The sequence below is a fragment of the Bos taurus genome, chromosome X, assembly GCF_002263795.3.
Source record: "Bos taurus isolate L1 Dominette 01449 registration number 42190680 breed Hereford chromosome X, ARS-UCD2.0, whole genome shotgun sequence".
NCBI lineage: Eukaryota > Metazoa > Chordata > Mammalia > Artiodactyla > Bovidae > Bos > Bos taurus.
This window is the reverse complement of record NC_037357.1, coordinates 37,474,287-37,497,299: the sequence shown is the minus strand read 5'-3', so window position 1 is coordinate 37,497,299 and position 23,013 is coordinate 37,474,287. Positions and strand designations below refer to the sequence as shown.

Here is a 23,013-nt window from a genome sequence, read left to right as displayed (position 1 = left end):
CCCCGCTTGCCTCCCGGGAAGGGTTGCTGGGACCCGGGCTCTAGCGCTCGCGCCATTCGGCTGGCCACGTCGCCTCGCCGAGGGCCTAGAAAAGACGGCGGTGAGGCGGGGCGGGGCGGGGCGGGGCGGCCTGGCAGACGGTGCTGAGACCCGCCAGGGATCCGTGCGCGGGAGCCTCGCGCGCCCCGCCCTGGGAAGCTCGGCGCGGCCTCGCCGGCTGGGTGCGCACTGCTGCAGCAGCCCGAGGCGGGCCCCTGGGGACGTGGGGGCGACTATTGTCGTGGCCGTCTCCCCCGCCTCCCTCTCCCGGGCGCTGAAGGCCCCCGCCCTCCACTAGTCGCTAAGGCGGGGGCCGGGGGAAATCCAGTTTGTGAACGACCCTCTCGGCCTCCGCTGGGTCGCTGGAAAAGCAGCCTCCATCCCTCCATCCTCAGGCCTCCTCTCTCGGCCTTCAGCCAAGCGCATCCTCCCTTGTGCCCAGCGCAGAAATGAGTGACAAGAAACCCAAGCATGGCGACCCGTCTTTATTTTATTTGGAAGAAAACCACGAGCACCCCGGGGCTCCTGCCGGGTACTCCCGACAGGAACAGGTCCCAAACCCCGTGATCACACCCAGCCCACCTGCCATGGAGGTCCCTTCCTTCTTAGGCCAAAGGAATAAACCCCAGTGTACGCCTTATTGTTAGCACATCACCAAAAAATAAAACAATAACGCCAGCTAAGCGGGACAGACAAATAGTACTTCCACACTCCCCCCAAACTCAGGGAATGGAACAGCTCCTGGCTGCTACAAGGAACCCCATAGAGCCTGGGAAGGGAGGACTAGCTACACAAAAGCACTATCAACAGCAAGGAGCAAAAGTGGAGAAATGAGAATAAATAAGGAGAAGCGGGGTGGATTTTGTAGAACTAACGGCCCCTACCTTTATAATGATCAAGCCTGGGAGATCTGTCTACTGTCTATGCAGAAATATATACACCTTGTGGAGAGAGATGTGGTGGGGAGTGGACAGCCCAGGGAAGACCCTCAGCAGGCTGAACAGGTAGCCTGACAAACTAGGGGGAGCCAGGGAGTCGTGGGATGGCGGAAGAGGGAGAAGCCTTCCTGCCCAGTGGGCCTCTGATGGGGAGGTGACAACCTGGACCCCAGCCACGCCCTCAACCCCCCCCCCCCCCGCAGGTGTGGAATCACACGATCTGGGTCAAAGTGATGGTGGGGCCCTTGTGGTCGTCGAAGCGATCCATGGTCTTGAGGCTGAGGATCATGTGCAGGCCGTAGGTGAAGATGAACAGCATGAACAAGGAGGTGAGCAACCCCATCCAGATACCCGGGGAGAAGAAGCCTGCACAGTCGCTAGCATAGGAGAACTTCTTGTCTGTCACATTGAAGGCCTGGATCTGAGGGACAGAAAGCACCGAATGGCCCCACCCAGAGAGGCCAGGTAAGTGTTCCCCAGCTGGTGGGAAGAGAGCAGCAAGGGGATGGGACTACATTCCCAGGCCCAAACCTGAAAGGACCCAGAAACCCTTCACAGGCCTCTGCTCCCCCCGAACCCCTCCTCCAGCCAGGGCTCCCCCACTGTCAGGCACAGTCCCTCCTCCCTTCCTACCTGGAAGTCCCGAAAAGTCATCTGCCAAAGAGAGGGCTGCGTGTCAGGCACAAGGAGGTTGCCATCCTCGTTTTCACTGCTGACATGCTCACAGTGGAAGGAATAAATGCTGGGCCCCGTGACCTGGGAGGCATTGAAGTAGGCGACGGAGCCATTGCTGTGGATTTCCAGGTTCTCCAAGGTAAACCAGTGCCGGGCAGACACTGAGTAGTAGCTGTTAGCCAGAATGAACCTGGGGGGGGGGGTGCGCCGCGGAGCGGGGTCAGGCAGCTGGAGAGGCTGGAGCCACAGCAGCCCACCTGCCCCTGCCTCTCAGACTCACTTGAATGTCACCATGGTCCCAAAGAGTGAGTCATATGTCAGCACCAGCCTGCAGAGGAAGAGGGGTTTTCAGACTCTGGAATGGCCTTGAAAACACTTCTGAGCAAGGCCCTCAGGTCTCCTTCTACCTGAGCTGCACCAGGTCCTCCCGCAGAGCCACCTAAAGAACCAGCACCCTAGCTTGACAGATAGGAGACCTGAGGCCCCATCCCTTTCCAAGTCAGGAGCCGGGTAGCACACAGGTGCCCCACCTCCAGCTGAGGGCTCCTTCCTCTGGGTTCCCTGAACCCCCAGACTCCCTCTTGGAGTTGCTTAAGGTGCTCAGGCTGGGCCATGAGGCTGCCCAAGGGGGTGGCACTGGGATCCAGGGTGATTAGGAACTGTTAACAACCAAGGCCCCAGCTAAGGATGAGAAGGCATGAGCAGGCAGAGCTCTGAGCAGCAGCCCCACCCTACACCACCACCTGCATCTTCACGCTGAACGCCCCCCAACACAGACCCAGGCAGGGGCACGCACTTTGCCCTCACCTGGCAACGGTGTCATTCCAGAAGGAGCCAGTCAGGTTGAGGTCCTGGACCCCAAAGGTGCGGGAGGTCAGGTCCTCCCAGTGCTCCCCGTAGGCCACTGAGAAGTTTTGGGCCCAGAAGAGGATCCGGGTGTCGTAACTGTCATTGTAACTCACGGGGACATTCATTGTAGGCGGCACCACCGTTCTCTGCAACAGCTGGCGACCCAGCCCCCCAGTCACCATGGCTACATCGCGGGCCACCTGCAGACAAGAGCCCACAAAACCTTCTCTCAACAGCCCTTGGGGCGAGCCCTGAACCAGATAGCCTGCCCTTCCTCTCCCCACTGAGCACCATCTCTGGTCCCACCAGTGATGCTCATATGCAAAAGCTTCCTTTGAGCAGCTTTCCCCTAAGCCTCTGTGACATTGCTAATCTTTGCAACTTCAGAACACTTGGACTTCATGTCCGAAAATGCCAGCCCATAAGGCTAATGGGGTGAGATGGGCAGTGGTTGCTTGACTTTGTGGCTCATCCATGCCCCCCACCCCTACACCTGCCCAGAGGAACCAGCCCCCCTCCAGGCTCCCCGACCACGCCTCCTGGAGCCCTGGGCATGGGCACGTACCCTAGAAGGGCGGACCGCCGTGAGGGCCGCCGTGTAGGGGATGTCTTCTGACTTGAGTGTGCTCAGCACCTGCCCAATGACCTCATCTAAGGGGCCAGGGGGAGAACAGAAACGCAGGTCAGAGGCAGCCCCTCGCAGCCACTGTACCCAGCAGAAGCCAGGAGAGGCAGGCTGTACCCTTCTATGCCCTCTCTGGGCGCCTTCTCTGGATGGCGCTCTGTGAGATCACCTTGTGGAGGCGGGCACCCCTAGATGTCTCCACTGTGAAGCCCTTCTCACCCTAGCAACCAGTATGTCCCCATGTGGGACACCGAGCCCCTCCAAGAGCCGGCTCCCATCAACCCCCAGTAGCATTTTCCGTTTCAACAGCCACTTCTCATCATCCCCCCCGCTTCTGGCCTCCCCTGGGATACCATGGCCCCAGTCACCGCCTCCCCCACGTGGACAGAGGAAAGACAGACAGCTACCGAAAACACCAAATCCAGCATGGCAAGTTTCCGGTGACCTTTCTGGGAGGAAGAACTGTCCTCTCTAGCGCAAGGGAGACAAGTTCTCAGAACAGGTGTTTGAAACAGTGCTGGCGTGTTAAACCCCCAGACCCTAGGGTGCAGGCTGTCTGGGTGGAAGTTGGCTCCAGGCTGTGCTGAGGAGGCCCCTGGGCATCCAACGCTTGGGCCGAGGCCTAGGGACCTTGCCCAGTTGCCAGGGGCTCGGAGAAGCAGCCAGGCCCCCTGGGAATGGAGAGGGGCTGAGGAACCTGGGCCAGCTCCGCATGGCCAAGGGCTGGTTAAAGATGGAAACCGTGCACCTTCCCCGACCCCACTCACCATTGCCCATGAGGACTTCCTTCGGTGCCATCAGACCCGAGCTAGGGAAGAGACATAAAGTTCGAGCTGCCCAAATCCTGATGGCTCTCTGCCACTCATTGGGCTGCCTCCTGAAGCCCCTCCAGGCCCTGGCATTCCCTGGTATAGCCCCGCCACTTAGAACACTCGAGCTGGGCCTCCAAGAGCCACACTCACCACCACCAGTCCCCCCTCCCAGGACCTCTGCTCACCTCGCGGCCCTGCCTGGAATCCCCTGTGCCTTCTCCCCCAGCTCCAGAGTCCCAGTCACGTCCCTGCCACCTCTCCATGAACAGTCCCCACTAGGCAGGCTGGTTCCCTGCTAGCGAGGCCCATGCCTGGCTCATCTCAGGAGGCCTGAGAGGCCTAGCTTGATGCTGGGCACTGACTCCTGAGTCCCAACCCGGCTGGAGGGCCTTCCTGCCTCTTCTGGCCAGACAGACGCCTTCTGGGAGGGCCTCAGGGTGCTAAATGGAGGACGGCTTGGCTGGACAGAGTTGTGCCCCCAGAGCTTGGGCCCTGAGGCTAGAGGCCCACCCATACCTGGCTGTGTAGGGCAGGCGGATGAGCAGCAAGGCCGGGATGCTGGCATTGAGCTTCAGTTCCTGGAGAGTGGCCAAGTCCACGTGCAGGGGGCTGGCCCCGAGCTTCTCCTGCAGGTAAGTGGTCAGAGTGCTGATCGCGTACCAGTCAACAGCAGGAAGCACCAGAGAGGAGGGGGCCAGGTCCAGGGCGTTCTGGGAACAGAGGGGAGACAGGCAGATGAGTTAGCAAGGGGCCACGGGACCAGGGTCGGCCAGCTACCCAGACCTCGGTAGCAAGCCACACCTACACCGGGTCTCACTCCAGGTAAGAAACAAAACACACCACACTCCTGGCCCTGACACTTGGCCTTTCCCCATCAAGCCAACGTCTCTGGTTCCTGAGGGGATAGTTCCTATTATGCTGGTGGAAGGAGGCACGGGGTGGCCTCCAGGGTCACCGGCTGGGTGTAGACTCTTACCTCCAGGTTAGAAAAGGCGCTGTCTTGCTTGTTTCCAAACACGCCACCATATGCTGTGAAGTCCTCAATGCTCAGCTAGTAAAAGGGAGGGAAACAGCCTCAGAAGGTTGGACAAATGTGGGGCCAGGGCAGGGGGCAGACACTGGCCCTGGGCATTTCTGCAGGGCCAGCAACATCTCATTTAGAGGCAGGTTTGATCTGGAGCATGAGGGTGCATTTTAGGGGTGGGGGTGTGGAAGGTTCTCTTTCTTTCCGCCAGCAACCCTCTCAGCAGGGCAAGAAGACAAGGAAGGCAGTCATGGGGTTGGGAGAAAATGTGTGGGCAGCTGACTCATGATAACCTCAGGAGTAAGAGTCAACGGCCTGCCTGGAGATAAGAGGAACTTCGGACAGAAGAGGGAAGCTGTGGGGAGGGGGCTGGGAGCAGCTAAGAACACTGATTGCATGCCCCCGGGGCGGAAGGCCCAGTAAAAAGAGAACCTACATGCCAGCTGCAACAGCTGGAGCCGCCTTTGTCCAGTCTGCACAGGACCCTTTGCAAAGGAGGGTGAGAAATCCCCCCTCCCCGCCCCAGTTTTGGTGGAAGGGGACAGAGGTGAAGATCTCAGAACACACTGGACCAACCACAGAAGGCTTCTGAGCACTCTGGACCACAATCACCCTGACCCCCATCCTTCTAATCTCCACAACCTATGGATGTCCTTCAACTTTAGCCCTCCGTTCCAACTCCCAGCTTCCTCTGTATTTTCCCAGGGAGGCCCAGAGGTGATCTTAATCAGCTTCCCTGATGTCATTGTGTTTAGTATACACACCTGCCCAGCCTCCTTGCCCTTCTGGGCAGGAATCCTGAGCCTCTCTGGTGCCGAGGCTATCATTCAGAAAGCCTGTGTGCACTCCCTGTTCGAAATCACCCAAGACTTCCTGCCACATTTTAGAACTGCGACCAACCCTTCCCCCTCATGTCCGGGCTCCTCAACTGACCATCTCCTAAGCCTTTCTCTCACTCACTGTACTCCAGCCACACCAGCTCTTCCACAGGCTCACCCTTTGCACCTGCTGCTCTGCCAGGAATGCATACCTTCCTCCCCCAGCCACATGGCTCCATCTCTACCTCTGCTTACATCTCTGCTTCAATACCACCTCCTCAGCGAGCACTTGCCTGCTCCCTCTTTATGTTACACAGCATTGCCAGTCACTCTGTCCCCAAGTCTGCTTCCTTCTTATCTAAGGACTATAGTGCTGACGTTATATCATACCAACTTAGCATTTACGTAAACCTCTCACCCTCGCAAGAGTGTCAGCTGCTTCGGAGTAGGGGCTTGGGTGATTCTGCTCATTGGTATGTCCCCAGCACTTAATCAATACCTGTCACAGAGTAGGTAGTCTATATTTGACAAATGAATGAATGAGTGAATGCCATCAGATGGGGGTGGGGGGGGGCGCCAGCCAGATCTTTTACATGGACTATCAGAATTGCTCCTCACTGCCCTCTGATGTCAGTGGTGTCTTTTTACAGATGTGGAAACTGGTATTTGCAGAGTATTTCACATGTCCAAAGGCCAGTAAGCAATAGAACTGGAACTGAGTTCCAGTCTGACTACATTATTCACCACCTCCTGGAAGGACTACAGGCCAGCACAGCTACCACCCTCTGCCCACAGAGCAAGACCACAAAGGGAATGACCCGAACAGGCCACCAATGAGGAAGAGACAAGCAGAAGCTCAATAATCTCACAAACACTAATCCTACACTGCCCTAGAATCTTCTTGTGGTCTGCATACCTGCTTTAGGGCCAGAAATGCCCAGATGGGAGGGTAAACAGTGTGCTGGGTATGAGCACAAAATCACAGTGGGGGAGGGGTGTCCAACAGACTCAGGCTGGAATAACCTGGGACTTGCACAAGCCATGGAACTTCAGCTGATCCTACAACCCTTAGCTCCTTAGACAGTAAAACCAAGATAATGACATCAGCTCAGCTAGTATGAATGAAGCACTCAGTAAGCGATCAATCATTCTTCCATTCTGTCTTACGATCATTACAGTCAGAATCACAACTCTGCCACCCAATAGCTATGTGACCTTGGGCAAGTCACTTGCCATCCTTGGGCTTCTCATCTGTAAACAGGGTTCATCATCCTCGCCTTGTAGTGAGTCAGGTAAGGGTTTGGTACTCAATCAGCATCTGGCCTCTGACCCCTTATTTCCCCCAATCAAGTGGGTGCCATTTCTGGGCCCTCACCATTCCCATGCTCAGCTGAGTGGCTCAGTGGAAGGGTGTTGTGCCCATAACCCAGAGGTAGACGGATGGAAACCATCCTCTGCTAGCTGTTTGTCTTCCCAGGTGGCACTAGTGTTTAAAAAAAAAAAAAAAAGCCTGCCAATCCAGGTGTCCTAAAGAGATGTGGGTTCTATCCCTGAGTGGGGAAGATCCCTTGGAGGAAGGCATGGCAACCCACTCCACTGTTCTTGACTAGGAGCATCCCTGGTGGCTCAGACTGTAAAGAATCTGCCTGCCAATGCAGGAGACCCAGGTTTGATCCCTGGGTTTGGAAGATCCCCTGGAGGAGGGCATGGCAACCCACTCCAGTATTCTTGCCTAGAGAATCCCATGGACAGAGGAGCCTGGCAGGCTATTAGCCCATAGAGTAGTAAAGAATCAGACACGACTGAAGCGACTTAGCAGGCACACACCATTCCCACTGAACATTCTCCCGCAGGCCTTCCTAAGGAAGGAACCACACCTCTCTGCAGTTTGGACAAGGTCACTGCAGCTTCCCTCGGGGAATGGGCCTCAGTGTCCTGGGGGAGAGGGGGCTGTCTCCTGAATGACGTAGGGAGAGAGGGTTGGGGGAGGCGCACCTTGTCCTGCAGGAACAGCAGCACATTTCGGGGGCCCAGCTCCAGGGCGGGGTCTAAGTAGGTGGAGAGCTGCATGTCGCTGGTGATATGGCCCTCGTGGGTGTCGGCCGCAGGAGCCCACAGGCCTCTGGCAGGGGATAGAGAGGTGCTATCAAGCGGGGGCTTGAGATCCGAAGCCCGTGGGCTCCCAGCTTGATGCCTGGGGCCCAGAGCCAGCGCCCTTGCTACAGGCCTCCGAACAAGGGACAGCCCCCCCTGGGCCTCACCGCCCCCGCCAAGGACAGCTCCGGAGTCGAGCTAGGGCCCCTCAACCGCCGCGGCGCGCAGCGCAGCCCGCCCCGCTCACCGGTCACTCGACCACAGCACCAGCGGCACCTGCTGCTCCGACGTCGCCGCTGCCGCCGCCACCAGCATCAGCGGCAGCCATGGCATCCGGCAGAGCGCTGGAGCCCACCGCGTCCCCGCCCGCACCTGAGCCGCCGCGGTCGCCGCCATCATAACCTCTCGGCCTGTACTGCCAGGACCCACCGCGGCCGCCGCGGATCAGGTGACCGACGCCCTCGCCCAAAGTCCGCCTTGAGCTGCCATTGGTCCGGGCGCAAGACGGCTCTCCAGACTCTCAGGTGATTGAACGATGTGGCTGTCACTCACAGCTGCTCCTTTTCGCTGGTTGGCTGTACGTCTCTCCGGGCGCGCTCGCTACAAATGGTTAAGGGGGCGGGGCAGAGCTCCTTTGGTTCCCACAGCGCGCCTGCCAATCTGCGGATGCTGGTGGGTGGGACCCAGCAGAAGGTACTGGGCGGGTTGGGCTCCGCTTGTCCCCGCACTCACGGCTTACCGTCTCCCTGTTTTAAAACTTAAGCATCAGGGTCTTTTCCAATGAGTCAGTTATTTGGCCACCTGATGCGAAGAACTGAGTCCTTTGGAAAAGACCCTGATGCTGGGAAAGACTGAAGGCGGGAGGAGAAGGGGACGACAGAGGATGAGATGGTTGGATGGCATCACCGACTCGATGGACATGAGTTTGAGTAAACTCCGGGAGTTGGTGATGGATAGGGAGGCCTGGCGTGCTGCAGTCCATGGGGTCGCAAAGAATCGGACCCGACTGAGCGACTGAACTGAATGCTTAGAATAGCAAGAGGGCTTTCTTTTTCCCGCAGTTGGACCCTCCCTTATACAGGTAAGGAAAGAAGAGGATGCCCAGGAGAGCGTCCAGAGAAACACCAGCACTTGCTAGGGGCAGGGAGGAGGATCAGAAGAGAGATCAGAGAGGAGCATCAAGGAGGAGGGGGAAAACCCTGGGAAGTTTCAAGGACGCCATGATTAACAACGTCAGTCTCGACTGCTACCAGGAAGCAGGTAAGATGAAGACAGAACACTTTCTTGTACTTCGCAACACCAGTTTGCTAAAAGTGATGTCATTGTGAGGAAGTGGAGACGCAGCGTTGATTGTTCCTTTCTCGAAGTTTGCCTTCAGGAGAGGAAAGAGACAACTAGAGCCAGAAGATGTGAGACACCACCTCAAATGAATTGGGAGACTTTCATCTTTCTCTGTGCCTCTTTTTTTTTTCTTAATATATATATATATATATTGTGTGTGTGTTTACAAAAGCACATACAAAACACTTACAATGTTTCAGGTGCACAGCTACGTGGTTCTTATACACATATGTTATTTTTATAATAGACACATCTATTATTGTTAGGTTATTTTCCATTATAGATATTTCAGATAATTTTCCATTATAGGTATTCCATTAGTGATATTGACAAAATATTGACTATAGTTACCTATGGTATACAGTAAACCTTTGTTGCTTGTTGCACATCTATTTTTTTAATTAGAATCTAGAAATAAAAAAAAGAAATCTAGCAATCTATTCATACTAAGTCAAAAAAGTGGAATCAAAATGTCATGTTTTTTAGCTATATGCCTCTTTTTTTTTTTTTTTGCCATACCATGCAGCAGGTGGTGTATTAGTTCCCCAACCGGGGATCAAACCCAAATCCCCCTGCATTGGAAGCATGGAGTCTTCTGGACCACTGCTGGACCACTGAGGAAGTCTCTGTCTGTGCCATTTTTGATTTCTCATATTGGCGACCATTGGAATCTAGTGGGTAAGTAAATGGGTGCTGTTTTGTTTTTTTTAACATTGATACATGTACTGGGTTGAAGAGTATCCCCCTAAAATTCATGTCTATCCAGAACTTGTAAATGTCACTTCATTTGGAAATTAGATCTTTGCAGATGTGATCCAAATAAGGTCATGCTGGAGTAGGGCGGGCCCTAAATCCAATGACTAGTATCCTCCTAAGAAGAGAGAAGTTTTGACACAGACACACAGGGAAGGCCAATCGATGGTAGAGACAGAGTTTTGCAGCCACAAACTGAGGAGCTCCTGGAACCACCAGAAACAAATACACAAGGAGAAATTCTTCCCTAGAGCTTTCAGAGGGAACACAGCCCTGTTTACACCTTGACTTTGGACTTCTAGGCTCCAGAACTGGGAGAGAATAAATTTCTGTTGGTTGAAGCCTGCCCGTTTGTGGTAATCTCTTATAGCAGCCCTGGGAAACTAAAACACTATATGTTTGCAATTTTTCATAATAAAAAATATGGGGAGATAAAAGTTTGATCATGCCCGTTGCCAGCAAGGATGTTGGGAAATAGTCTTGCCTACACGGTGGTGAAAATATCAACTGGTCGAACTGTTTTTAGAGGATAATTTGGCAGCATCTAACAAACTGAAATCTGTATGACCTGTAACTAAGCGGTTTCCCTCTTAGGGATCCATTCAATAAAAATGGGCTTCCCTGGTGGCTCAGATGGTGAAGAGTCTACCTGCAGTGTGGGAGACCTGGGTTTGATACCTGGGTCAGGAAGATCCCCTGGAGAAGGAAATGGCAACCCACTCCAGTGTTCTTGCCTGGAAAATCCCATGGACAGAGGAGCCTTGCAGGCTACAGTCCATGGGATCATAAAGAGTCAGACACGACTGAGTGACTTCACTTTCACTTTCAATAGAAATACTCAACCAAGTGCACATAAAGAGAGCTTTTGCAGCACCGTTTGTGGTTACAAAGATGTGGGTACTTGGGACTGGACATCAGGACAGTGTCCAGCCACTGCTGCTGCCATCCCTGCCCCTCAAATACCATCTCCTTGGCAGAATTCAATCTATGTGACTCCCCTCCTAGCCCCACAGAGCTGACAGACCACTGATCACCTCTACTTATCAACTGCTTAGGAGATTGTAATCATGGTTGTCACTTCAACTATGTGGCTTCAACTATGACAGTGGCAGTTGAACTGAAGAAAGGAGGTGGGCTTGCCATAGTTGAGGAAGACAGAGACTGGAGGTGGCTCTTGGATCCGTCTGAGTTGGGGACTAGGAGATAAGGTAAGTTGGGGACAGTTAATTTTGGATTGTTTGTGGGGCCCCTCAGTGGCAACGTCTGAGTCAGCTTCAGGGAGAGGTTTTTGCTGGAGCTCACTGTGTCCCCAGAAGACCAGGAGAGGTTGGAAGGCTTAGGGCCATGATCTAAGTTGTGTTTAAAAGGGCTGATTTGGCTGTGGAAGCAGAACAGATGAGGTGGGGAGAGTGGCAGCAGAGACCAGCAAGAGGCTGCTGCCCTTGTCTGGGAGGAAGGTGATGGGGCTGGACCAGGTGATGGAGAGGCAGAGGAAAAAGCCAGAGAGACTGCAGAGGTCACTGCCTCAGCACTGATGTGGGGCTGATGTTCGAGCAGGTGGCGTGGTGGCAGGGGCCCTGGGAGCATCTGAAGTGAGAGATCAGAGCCAGGGTCACCAGCAGATGGGGAAGGGAGAGACCAGAGTCCACATGCTCGAGTCCTTCCCTGTCCTTGCTCTCGCTCTCTGCCCGGTGGCTCAGTTGCATCCCCCTGGTCTGTCAATCCTGCTCAGCCTGGTGCCCCAAGGGAAAAAAAAACAGGGATCCCCCCCGCCGCACCCAAACAGGGCATCACAGCATCACTGAAGTCCAAGTTTGAAGGGAAAGATTTTCTCAAAAGGTGTGACCTTGTGGGCCAGCAGTCTCCTGCTCCCCGTCATTACAGAGGCCCACAGATGCTTTTCTTCTTTGCTCAGTTCCCACAGGTCCCTGGAGTGGTAATCCTCTGGAAGCAGTGGCTGTGGGCCGGGCACTGAGTCGGACTCAGACTCTGCCCCTCAAGTTCCCAATCTGATCTGCAGGAGACGGGACATGAGGGGTCCCAGCCCAGGGTGATGGATGTTCAAAAGGGAGACACACAGGGCCAGGAGGGAGGCACACAGAGGGGCGCACACCTAAGTCTGCTTCAACCGCAAGGTGACATCTAAGCTGAGTCCTTCAATAAATATTGACAGCACCCATGAGTACCTTCTGTCTGTGGCTTCGTTTGGGGGGTGAAAGCATTTATTCATGAAAACCCACCTGGGCCCTCACCATCCCTGTCTTCTTTTAATACAGTATTGGACACATCGCCAAATCAGTGTAATATCTGTGTGCTGCGTGGATTACCTATGTTGTGTAGACACGCATCACCTTTACGTTACACACATCACATTATTGCATGTGAAATAGATAATAAAAGGAGCCCCCATCACCCGCCCCAGACTTCACAGAGTGCTGCCAGGTCCTGGGCAAAAATTGTTCTCCCCAAATCCCTTTCTCCTGCCCCTCCCTGCCCCCTGGAAGTAATTGCTAGCCTAAGTTTGCTGTTTATCATTCCTTTTTCTCTTAGAGGTTGACCACTTCAGGATGCCCCCCTAAACAGTCTTGTGCTCAGTCTGCTGATACTTGAGCTTGACAAAATGGCATCATCCTGCTCATAGACCCACACAGGGGACACAGGGAGCATCAGAGCATCCTCATGGAGTAAAGCCAATGCCTGGTTTTCCTCTTCCCTTGGCAGATGCTGGTGCTTCTTACTGTCCCTTGGTTTGCCGGGAGGCTCTTAATGACCTACAGATGCAAGATGTCTCCGGGGCCATGGTCGACGGTCCTCTTGTTCACAATGATTCCGTCTCCTTCCGTTTAGGAGCACCCCTCCTTGCCCATTGCCGGCCAGGAGACACACTGCAAGTGGCGGGGTCAGGGTATCAGGAGACCCACAGGCCCCCTGTGGGAATCTTTCAGCACCCTCACCACAAGTGACTCGGCAATGGAACGTTGCTTACAAAACCCTGAGCTCCATGCTGTACTTGCTGTGAGACAGGTGAAGGGGGCCACCACCTCACTCCTGCAGCCCATGTCACCTGGAGTGCTCCGCAAAGTGGAGTCCACACCCTGAGCCCGCTCACCCAGGCGTCACACAGTCCTCCCAGGCTTGCTTTCCCCCACACAGTCCTTGTGTGACTGAAAAAGAAAAGTTGAGAAATCCAGATGTCCAGCTCAATGACTTAGCAAAGCGAACTTTGCCTTGGCATCGCCCAAGTCGAGAATTCAAATGTCTACATCCTCATCCCCCTCCCATCACTTCCTTCTCCCTTCCACCAGTGAGCACGCACCTGATTTTTGGGGTCATCTCTTGGCTTTTCATAACTTTACCAATTGTATCAGCCTGTTTGGGGTGCTGGGACAAAGTGTCACGGACAGTGGCACTTAGAAACAGCGAAAGTTTATTGCTCACCAAGGCTTGCCGTCAGAGATCAAGGTACCATCAGCGTGGGGGAGGGTCTTCTTCCCAGGTTGCAGACTTCTCATTGTATCCTCACTGGGTAGGAGGACTGAAGAAACTGGAGCCTCTTTGATGAAGACACTCATCCCATCTTGAGGACTTCACCTTCATGAGCTCATGACCTGAGCACCTCTCCCAGGCCCCCACCTCCTAATAAATACCATTAGGGCATTAGATTTCAATATATGAGTTTGGACAGACATCCTGACCATGGAACCAGATAAGCAGGCATCTCTCAATACAATGGTTTTGTTTTGTCTTCATTGGGACTTTGTATAAGTGGAATTATTCAGTATTATATTTGTGTCTAGATTCTGTGCTCAAAATTGGGAGGTTAATGTGAGTCATTGCCTAATAGCCACATGACTGCTGTTCCTCTGGACAGATATTCTGCCAGTCATTGAGCCCTTCTGTTGAGGGATATTTGAGTATTTTCCCACTTTAGCTACCACAGCTAGTGTTGCTGCAAACATATATTTGCCTAATGGTGCACATGTATGTGTATTTCCATAGGGGTGTGTGTGTGTGTATGTGTGTGTGTGTGTGTGTGTATCTCAGGTCATAGGGTATATACACTGGGTTGAATGGGCTTCCCAGGTGGTGCTAGTGGTAAAGAACCCACCAGCCAAAGCAGGAGACGTAAGAGACACAAGTTCAATCCCTGGGTCAGGAAGATCCTCTGGAAAAGGAAATGGCAACCCACTCCAGTTTTCTTGCCTGGAGAATCCCATGAACAGATGAAGCCTGGCCGGCTACAATCCATAGGGTTGCAAAGAGTCTGACACGACTGAAGCAACTTAGCATATACTGGGTTGAATAGTGTCCCCCGCAAATTCATGTCCAGGCTTCTGTGATGGCTCAAACACTAAAGAATCTGCCTGCAGTGTGTGAGACCCAGGTTCAGTCTCTGTGTTTGGAAGATCCCCTGCCGAAGGGAATGGCAACCCACTCCAGTATTCTGGCCTAGAGAATTTCATGGACAGAGGAGCCTGGCGGTCTATAGTTCATGGGGTTGCAAAGAGTTGGACACAACTGAGCAACTAACACTTCAGTTTATTGTGCTTTGTTAATGCAATTACAGGAAGTTCTTACAGTATATATGTTTTCAGCTCTGCCATTGTGTTTCCTCTTCAATAAAATACCTGCTCACACCAATCTTCCCATTTTTCTATGGATTGCTTATCTTCATCTTAGTGATTTATCCATGGGATTCTCCATAGATAAATAGTGGATGAAGTGAAGTGAAAGGCACTCAGTCATGTCTGACTCTTTATGACTCCATGGACTATACAGTCCATGGAATTCTCCAGGCCAGAATACTGGACTGGGTAAATAGTGATTTATTTGTGAGATTCTCCAGACCAGGATACTAGGATGGGTAGCCTTTCCCTTCTCCAGGGGCTCTTCCCAACCCAGGAATCAGACCCAAGTTTCCTGCATTGCAGGCAGATTCCTTACCACTCACTGAGCCACCAAGGAAGCCCCCCCCCCCCCGCCCTTGTACTTTCTTCATGATGTCTTCTGATGAACAGAATGTCTTAATTTTACTGTAGTAAGATGAGATCAGATCAGTCGCTCAGGCGTGTCCGACTCTTTACGACCCCATGAATCACAGCACGCCAGGCCTCCCTGTCCATCACCAACTCCCGGAGTTCACTCAGACTCAAGTCCATCGAGTCAGTGATGCCATCCAGCCATCTCATCCTTTGTCATCCCCTTCTCCTCCTGCCCCCAATCCCTCCCAGCATCGGAGTCTTTTCCAATGAGTCAACTCTTCGCATGAGGTGGCCAAAGTACTGGAGTTTCAGCTTTAGCATCATTCCTTCCAAAGAAATCCCAGGGCTGATCTCCTTCAGAATGGACTGGTTGGATCTCCTTGCAGTCCAAGGGACTCTCAAGAGTCTTCTCCAACACCACAGTTCAAAAGCATCAATTCTTTGGCGCTCAGCCTTCTTCACAGTCCAACTCTCACATCCATACATGACCACAGGAAAAACCATAGCCTTGACTAGACGAACCTTTGTTGGCAAAGTAATGTCTCTGCTTTTGAATAGGCTATCTAGGTTGGTCATAACTTTCCTTCCAAGGAGTAAGCGTCTTTTAATTTCATGGCTGCAGTCACCATCTGCAGTGATTTTGGAGCCCAGAAAAATAAAGTCTGACACTGTTTCCACTGTTTCCCCATCTATTTCCCATGAAGTGGTGGGACCGGATGCCATGATCTTCATTTTCTGAATGTTGAGCTTTAAGCCAACTTTTTCACTCTCCACTTTCACTTTCATCAAGAGGCTTTTTAGTTCCTCTTCACGTTTTGCCATAAGGGTGGTGTCATCTGCATATCTGAGGTTATTGATATTTCTCCCGGCAATCTTGATTCCAGTTTGTGTTTTTTCCAGTCCAGCATTTCTCATGATGTACTCTGCATATAAGTTAAATAAACAGGGTGACAATATACAGCCTTGACGAACTCCTTTTCCTATTTGGAACCAGTCTGTTGTTCCATGTCCAGTTCTAACTGTTGCTTCCTGACCTGCATACAAATTTCTCAAGAGGCAGATCAGGTGGTCTGGTATTCCCATCTCTTTCAGAATTTTCCACAGTTTATTGTGATCCACACAGTCAAAGGCTTTGGCATAGTCAATAAAGCAGAAATAGATGTTTTTCTGGAACTCTCTTCTTGCTTTTTCTATGATCCAGAGGATGTTGGCAATTTGATCTCTGGTTCCTCTGCCTTTTCTAAAACCAGCTTGAACATCAGGAAGTTCACGGTTCACATATTGCTGAAGCCTGGCTTGGAGAATTTTGAGCATGACTTTACTAGCGTTTGAGATGAGTGCAATTGTGCGGTAGTTTGAGCATTCTTTGGCATTGCCTTTCTTTGGGATTGGAATGAAAACTGACCTTTCCCAGTCCTGTGGCCACTGATGAGTTTTCCAAATTTGCTGGCATATTGAGTGCAGCACTTTCACAGCATCATCTTTCAGGATTTGGAATAGCTCAACTGGAATTCCATCACCTCCACTAGCTTTGTTCGTAGTGATGCTTTCTAAGGCCCACTTGACTTCACATTCCAGGATGTCTGGCTCTAGGTCAGTGATCACACCATCGTGATTATCTGGGTTGTGAAGATCTTTTTTGTACAGTTCTTCTGTGTATTCTTGCCATCTCTTCTTAATACCTTCTGCTTCTGTTAGGTCCATACCATTTCTGTCCTTTATCGAGCCCATCTTTGCATGAAATGTTCCTTTGGTATCTCTGATTTTCTTGAAGAGATCCCTAGTCTTTCCCATTCTGTTGTTTTCCTCTATTTCTTTTCATTGATCGCTGAAGAAGGCTTTCTTATCTCTTCTTGCTATTCTTTGGAACTCTGCATTCAGATGCTTATATCTTTCCTTTTCTCCTTTGCTTTTCGCTTCTCTTCTTTTCACAGCTATTTGTAAGGCCTCCCCAGACAGCCATTTTGCTTTTTTGCATTTCTCTTCTATGGGAATGGTCTTTATCCCTGTTCTGTACAATGTCACAAACCTCATTCCATAGTTCATCAGGCACTCTATCTATCAGATCTAGGCCCTTAAATCTATTTCTCACTTCCACTGTATAATCATAAGGGATTTGATTTAGGTCATACCTGAATGGTCTAGTGGTTTTCCCTACTTTCTTCAATTTCAGTCTGAATTTGGCAATAAGGAGTTCATGATCTGAGCCACAGTCAGCCACTGGTCTTGTTTTTGCTGACTGTATAGAGCTTCTCCATCTTTGGCTGCAAAGAATATAATCAAGCTGATTTTGGTGTTGACCATCTGGTGATGTCCACGTGTAGAGTCTTCTCTTGTGTTGTTGGAAGAGGGTGTTTGTTATAACCAGTGCATTTTCTTGGCAAAACTCTATTAGTCTTTGCCCTGCTTCATTCCGTATTCCAAGGCCAAATTTGCCTGTTACTCCAGGTGTTTCTTGACTTCCTACTTTTGCATTCAAGTCCCCTATAATGAAAAGGACATCTTTTTTGGGTGTTAGTTCTAAAAGGTCTTGTAGGTCTTCAGAGAACCGTTCAACTTCAGCTTCTTCAGCATTACTGGTTGGGGCATAGACTTGGATTACTGTGATATTGAATGGTTTGCCTTGGAAACGAACAGAGATCATTCTGTCGTTTTTGAGATTGCATCCAAGTACTGCATTTTGGACTCTTTTGTTGACCATGATGGCCACTTCATTTCTTCTGAGGGATTCCTGCCCACAGTAGTAGATATAATGGTCATCTGAGTTAAATTCACCCATTCCAGTCCATTTCAGTTCGCTGATTCCTAGAATGTCGACATTCACTCTTGCCATCTCTTGTTTGACCACTTCCAATTTGCCTTGATTCATGGACCTGACATTCCAGGTTCCTATGCAATATTGCTCTTTACAGCATCGGACCTTGCTTCTATCACCAGTCACATCCACAGCTGGGTATTGTTTTTGCTTCGGCTCCATCGCTTTGTTCTTTCTGGAGTTATTTCTCCACTGATCTCCAGTAGCATATTGGGCACCTACTGACCTGGGGAGTTTCTCTTTCAGTATCCTATCATTTTGCCTTTTCATACTGTTCATGGGGTTCTCAAGGCAAGAATACTGAAGTGGTTTGCCATTCCCTTCTCCAGTGGACCACATTCTGTCAGACTTCTCCACCATGACCCACCTGTCTTGGGTTGCCCCATGGGCATGGCTTAGTTTCATTGAGTTAGACAAGGCTGTGGTCCTAGTGTGATTAGATTGACTAGTTTTCTGTGAGTATGGTTTCAGTGTGTTTGCCCTCTGATGCCCTCTTGCAACACCTACCATCTTATTTGGGTTTCTCTTACCTTGGGCGTGGGGTATCTCTTCATGGCTGCTCCAGCAAAGTGCAGCCATTGCTCCTTACCTTGGACGAGGGGTATCTCCTCACCGCCGCCCTTCCTGACCTTCAATGTGAGATATGTACCATTTTCTTGATGGTTCATGTTTTTTGTATGTGTGCTCAGTCCCTCAGTCATGTCCGACTCTTTGTGACCCCATGGACTGTAGCCTGTGAGGCTCCTGTGTCCATGGCATATTTCCAGCGAGAATACTGGACTGGGTTGCCGTTTCCTCCTCTAGGGGATCTTCCCAACCCAGGGATCAAACCTGCATCTCCTGCGTCTCTTGCATTGCAGGCAGATTCTTTACCACTGAGTCACCAGGGAATCCCTCATGTTTTTAATATCCTCTTTAAGAAAGCTTTCCCTGCCCCTAGATTATGGAAATATTTGCCTACATTATCTTCTAGAAGTTGTCTTTGTTTTCCATGCATTCATGTACGTTGTGGGGCTTCCCAGGTGGTGTGAGTGGTAAAGAGCCCGCCAGCCAATGCAGGAGATGCAAGAGATGCAGGTTCAATCCTTGGGTTGGGAAGATTCCCTGAAGAAGGGCATGGCAACCCACTCCAGTATTCTAACCTGGAGAATTCCATGGACACAGGAGCCTGGCAGGCTACAGTCCCTGGGGTCACAAAGAGTTGGACACGACGGAGTGACTAACCCTTTCACTTTCTTCATGTATGTTGTGAGGCAAGGATCAAGTGTCTTTAAGAGAGCTGCAATTGTCCCAGTACTGTTTGAGATGAATGTCCTTTACCCACTGTCTTGGAATACCAATTTTGCTCTATATTAAGTGTGCTTACAGCTGTGGGTCAGTTTTTGGATCCCTGTTCCATTCCACTAATCAATTTGTCTCTCGAGTACCACCCTGTCTGAATTATTATAACTTCACAATAAACTTTGATACCCAAAAAGGCAAATCCTCCCACCATGTCCTTTTTTCAAGAGGCTGTTATTGGGCTATTGTGTGTTCATATTGATTTTAAAATCAATTCATTATATTGGCTAGATTACTTAAAGTTGTGGTAAAATGTATATAACAAAGTCTACCTTTTAGCCATTTTTTATTTAAAAGATTTATTGTGATAAAATAGTGATATAAAACTTTACCATTGTAACCATTTTTAACTGTCCAGTTCTGGGGCATGAAGCACATTCACATTGTTCTACAACCATCACCTCCATCCGTTGCCAGAACATTCTCATCTACCACAAACTAAAACTATCTTCACTAAACACTACATATATATTCCCTCCTCCCCCAGTCCCTGTCACCCATTCTACTTTTTGTCTCTATGAATTTGACTACTCTAGGGATCTCATATGTATGGAATCATATACTACATGTAGTCTTTTGTGTTTGACATATTTCGCTTAGTGTAATGTTTTCAAGGTTCATTCACAATGCAGCCACAATGTCAGAATTTCCTTTCTTTTTATGGAGAATAATATTCCCTTGTATGACCCCAGTTTATTTACCCATTCAACTGTTGATGGACCCTTGAGTTTCCTTTTTGCTGTTGTGAGTAATTCTGTAGATTAATTCTGGAGAACTGACATATTTACTATATCAAGTATTCCTACTCAGGAGCATGGGATCACTCTCCGTTTACTTGGGTCTTCTTTAATACCTTTCTATAAAATGTTGTGATTTTCCTTATGTAGATCTTTCACATCTTTTGTGAGATTCCTAGTTACCTTGTAACTTTTGTAAATGGTGTCTTAAACTATACTTTCTAATTTTTTTATTGCTGGTGAATGTATGTAAATACAACTGATTTTTATACATGTTGATCTTATAACTGGGAAACTTTCTAAAACCTTGTTTCCAAAAATTTGGGTATAAATTCTTTCAGGTATTCTTTCAGTTCCAGAAGCTAGAAGTGGTACCAAAGCAGTTAGACAAATGAAATCAAAAGTAGAATACTTGTAAAGAAGGAAACAACACTGTCATTATTCTCTGCTATTAGGACTCTCCACATAGAAAAACCAAAAGCTGACTTTCACCTCATTTTGTTCCAAGTTTTCTGAGACTGAACATGAGACTTCCTTGGTGGTATGGTGGATAGGAATCCACCTGCCAATGCAGGCGACACAGGTTCGATGCCTGGTCTGGGAAGATCCCACGTGCAGCAGAGTAACTAGGCCCATGTGACATAACTACTGAGCCACAACTCCTGAGCTCACGTACTGCAACTACTGAAGGTCATGCACTAAGAGCCTGTGCTCCACAACAAGAGAAAACAACACAGTGAGAAATTTATGCACCACCACTAGAGAGTAACCACCTGCTCTGGCAGCAATGAAGACTCAGTGCAACCAAAAATTAATTTAATAAATAATTTAAAACACAACCATGTGGAAAAATGGAACATTTATGTAGGGTATCAAATCGGAACTCTTCATGAAATAGTTGATGTCTGTCAAAATGAATATAAAACATATACGTGAAAAAGGGATGTTACATTTGGACTTATGCAGATGCAAACTGGCTGACAGTCTGTTTTTTCCTACAAGTGAAAGTTGCTCAGTCGTGTCCGACTGTTGGTGACCCCATGGACTATACAGTCCATGGGATTCTCCAGGCCAGAAAGGGTAGCCTTTCCCCTTTCCAGGTGATCTTCCCAACCCAGGGATTCAACCCAGGTCTCTCACGTTGCAGGTGGATTCTTTACCAGCTGAGCCATAAGAGTTTATGTTCTTTTTTTTTTTTTTAATGTTTACAAGGGTTTATGTTTTTTCCCCTTGTTGTTGTTCAGTTGCTAAGTCATGTCCAACTCTTTGCAACCCTATAGACCACAGCATGCCAGGCTTCCCTATCCTTCATTATCTCCTGGAGTTTCTTAAAACTCGTGTCCATTCAGTTGGTGGTACTAACCAACCATCTCATCTTCTGTCACCCCCTTCTCCTCCTGCCCTCAATTTTTCCCAGCATCAGGGTCTTTTCCAGAGAGTTGGCTCTTCACATCAGGTGGCCAATGTATTGGAGTTTCAGCTTCAACATCATTCCTTTCAATGACTATTCAGGGTTGATTTCCTTTAAGATTGACTGGCTTGATCTCCTCAAAGACCAAGGAACTCTGAAGAGTCTTCCCAGCTCCACAACTTGAAGACATCAATTCTTCGGTGCTCAGCCTTCTTTAGGGTCCAACTGTCACTAATGGCTAACCTCAGATATGCAGATGACACCACCCTTATGACAGAAAGTGAAGAACTAAAGAAACTCTTGATGAAAGTGGAAGAAGAGAGTGAGAAAGTTGGCTTAAAGCTCAACATTCAGAAAACTAAGATCATGGTATCCAGTCCCATCACTTCATGGCAAATAGATGGGGAAACAGTGGAAACAGTGGCTGACTTTATATTTTTGGGCTCTAAAATCACTGCAGATGGTGACTTACTCCTTGGAAGGAAAGTTATGACCAACCTAGACAGCATATTAAAAAGCAAAGACATTACTTTGTCCACAAAGGTCTGTCTAGTCAAGGCTATAGTTTTTCCAGTAGTCATGTATGGATGTGAGAGTTGGACTATAAAGAAAGCTGAGCACCGAAGAATTGATGCTTTTGAACTGTGATGCTGCAGAAGACTCTTGAGAGTCCCTTGGACTGCAAGGAGATCCAACCAGTCCATTCTAAAGCAGATCAGTCCTGTGTGTTCATTGGAAGGACTGATATTGAAGCTGAAACTCCAATACTTTGGCCACCTTATGTGAAGAGCTGACTCATTGGAAAAGACCCTGATGCTGGGAAAGATTGAGGGCAGGAGGAGAAGGGGACGGCAGAGGATGAGATGGTTGGATGGCATTACCGACTCAATGGACAAGAGTTTGAGTAAACTCCGGGAGTTGGTGATGGACAGGGAGGCCTGGCGTGCTGCAGTTCATGGGGTCACAAAGAGTCAGACCCAACTGAGTGAATGAACTTCACTAATGGCAGAAAGTGAAGAGGAACTAAAGAGCCTCTTCATGAGGGTGAAAGAGAATGAAAAAACTGGCTTAAAACTCAACATTCAAAAAACTAAGATCACGGCACCTAGTCCCATCACTTCATGGTAAATAGGAGAAAACGTGGAAGCAGTGACAGACTTTATTTTGGGGGGCTCCAAAATCACTGCAGATGGTGACTGCAGCCATGAAATTAAAAGATCCTTGCTCCTTGGAAGGAAAGCTATGACCAACCTAGACAGCATATTAAAAAGCAGAGACATCACTTTGCCAACAAAGGTCTGTATAGTCAAAGCTGTGGTTTTTCCAGTTGTCATACATAGATGTGAAAGTTGGACCACAAAGAAGGCTGAGCACTGAAGAACTGATGCTTTCGAATTGTGGTGCTGGAGAAGACTCTTGAAAGTCCCTTGGACTGCAAGATCAAGGGACTTGATCCTAAAGGAAAAAAGTCAGGGAAAAGTGAAGGAAAAAGTAAATAGTCAATCCTAAAGGAAAAGTAGTCAAGGAAAAGTAAAGGAAAAAGTAAAGGAAACAGTCAATCCTAAAGGAAACCAACCCTGAATACTCATTGGATGGACTGATGCTAAAGCTGAAGTTCCAATACTTTGGCCACCTGATGCAAAGAGCCGACTCTTTGGAAAAGACCCTGATGCTGGGAAAGATTGAGGACTGGAGAAGAGAGTGGCAGATGGTGAGATGGTTGGATAGCATTACTGACTCAGTGGACATGAATTTGAGC

The 23,013-nt window shown here is 49.7% G+C and overlaps 1 protein-coding gene, 1 long non-coding RNA gene and 1 other non-coding gene across 6 annotated transcripts; 2 read left to right on the top strand and 1 right to left on the bottom strand.

Annotated features, from left to right (window-relative positions):
* Positions 1–512: 512 nt before the first annotated feature.
* ATP6AP1 (ATPase H+ transporting accessory protein 1) lies at positions 513–8,293 on the bottom strand. Its single transcript, NM_175806.2, is given in 10 exon segments — positions 513–1,398; positions 1,611–1,842; positions 1,933–1,980; positions 2,460–2,701; positions 3,067–3,152; positions 3,894–3,934; positions 4,455–4,648; positions 4,915–4,989; positions 7,776–7,902; positions 8,122–8,293. Coding segments are annotated over 10 exon segments (1,407 nt in total). The 5' UTR covers positions 8,274–8,293; the 3' UTR covers positions 513–1,188.
* A 280-nt stretch (positions 8,294–8,573) lies between these two features.
* LOC101903165 (uncharacterized) lies at positions 8,574–13,717 on the top strand. Of its 4 annotated transcripts, none has more exons than XR_003033463.2 (4): positions 8,574–9,134; positions 9,742–9,893; positions 11,024–11,176; positions 12,690–13,717. It is a non-coding gene; the product is annotated as an uncharacterized lncRNA (long non-coding RNA). The 4 variants fall into 4 exon arrangements; XR_009493490.1 differs by lacking the exon at positions 12,690–13,717 and adding an exon at positions 11,884–12,150 and having other exon boundaries at positions 11,075–11,176; XR_816778.4 differs by lacking the exon at positions 12,690–13,717 and adding an exon at positions 11,884–12,150.
* MIR11986C (microRNA mir-11986c) lies at positions 8,648–8,707 on the top strand. The gene has a single exon (NR_162307.1). It is a non-coding gene; the product is annotated as a microRNA mir-11986c (primary transcript).
* Positions 13,718–23,013: the final 9,296 nt, after the last annotated feature.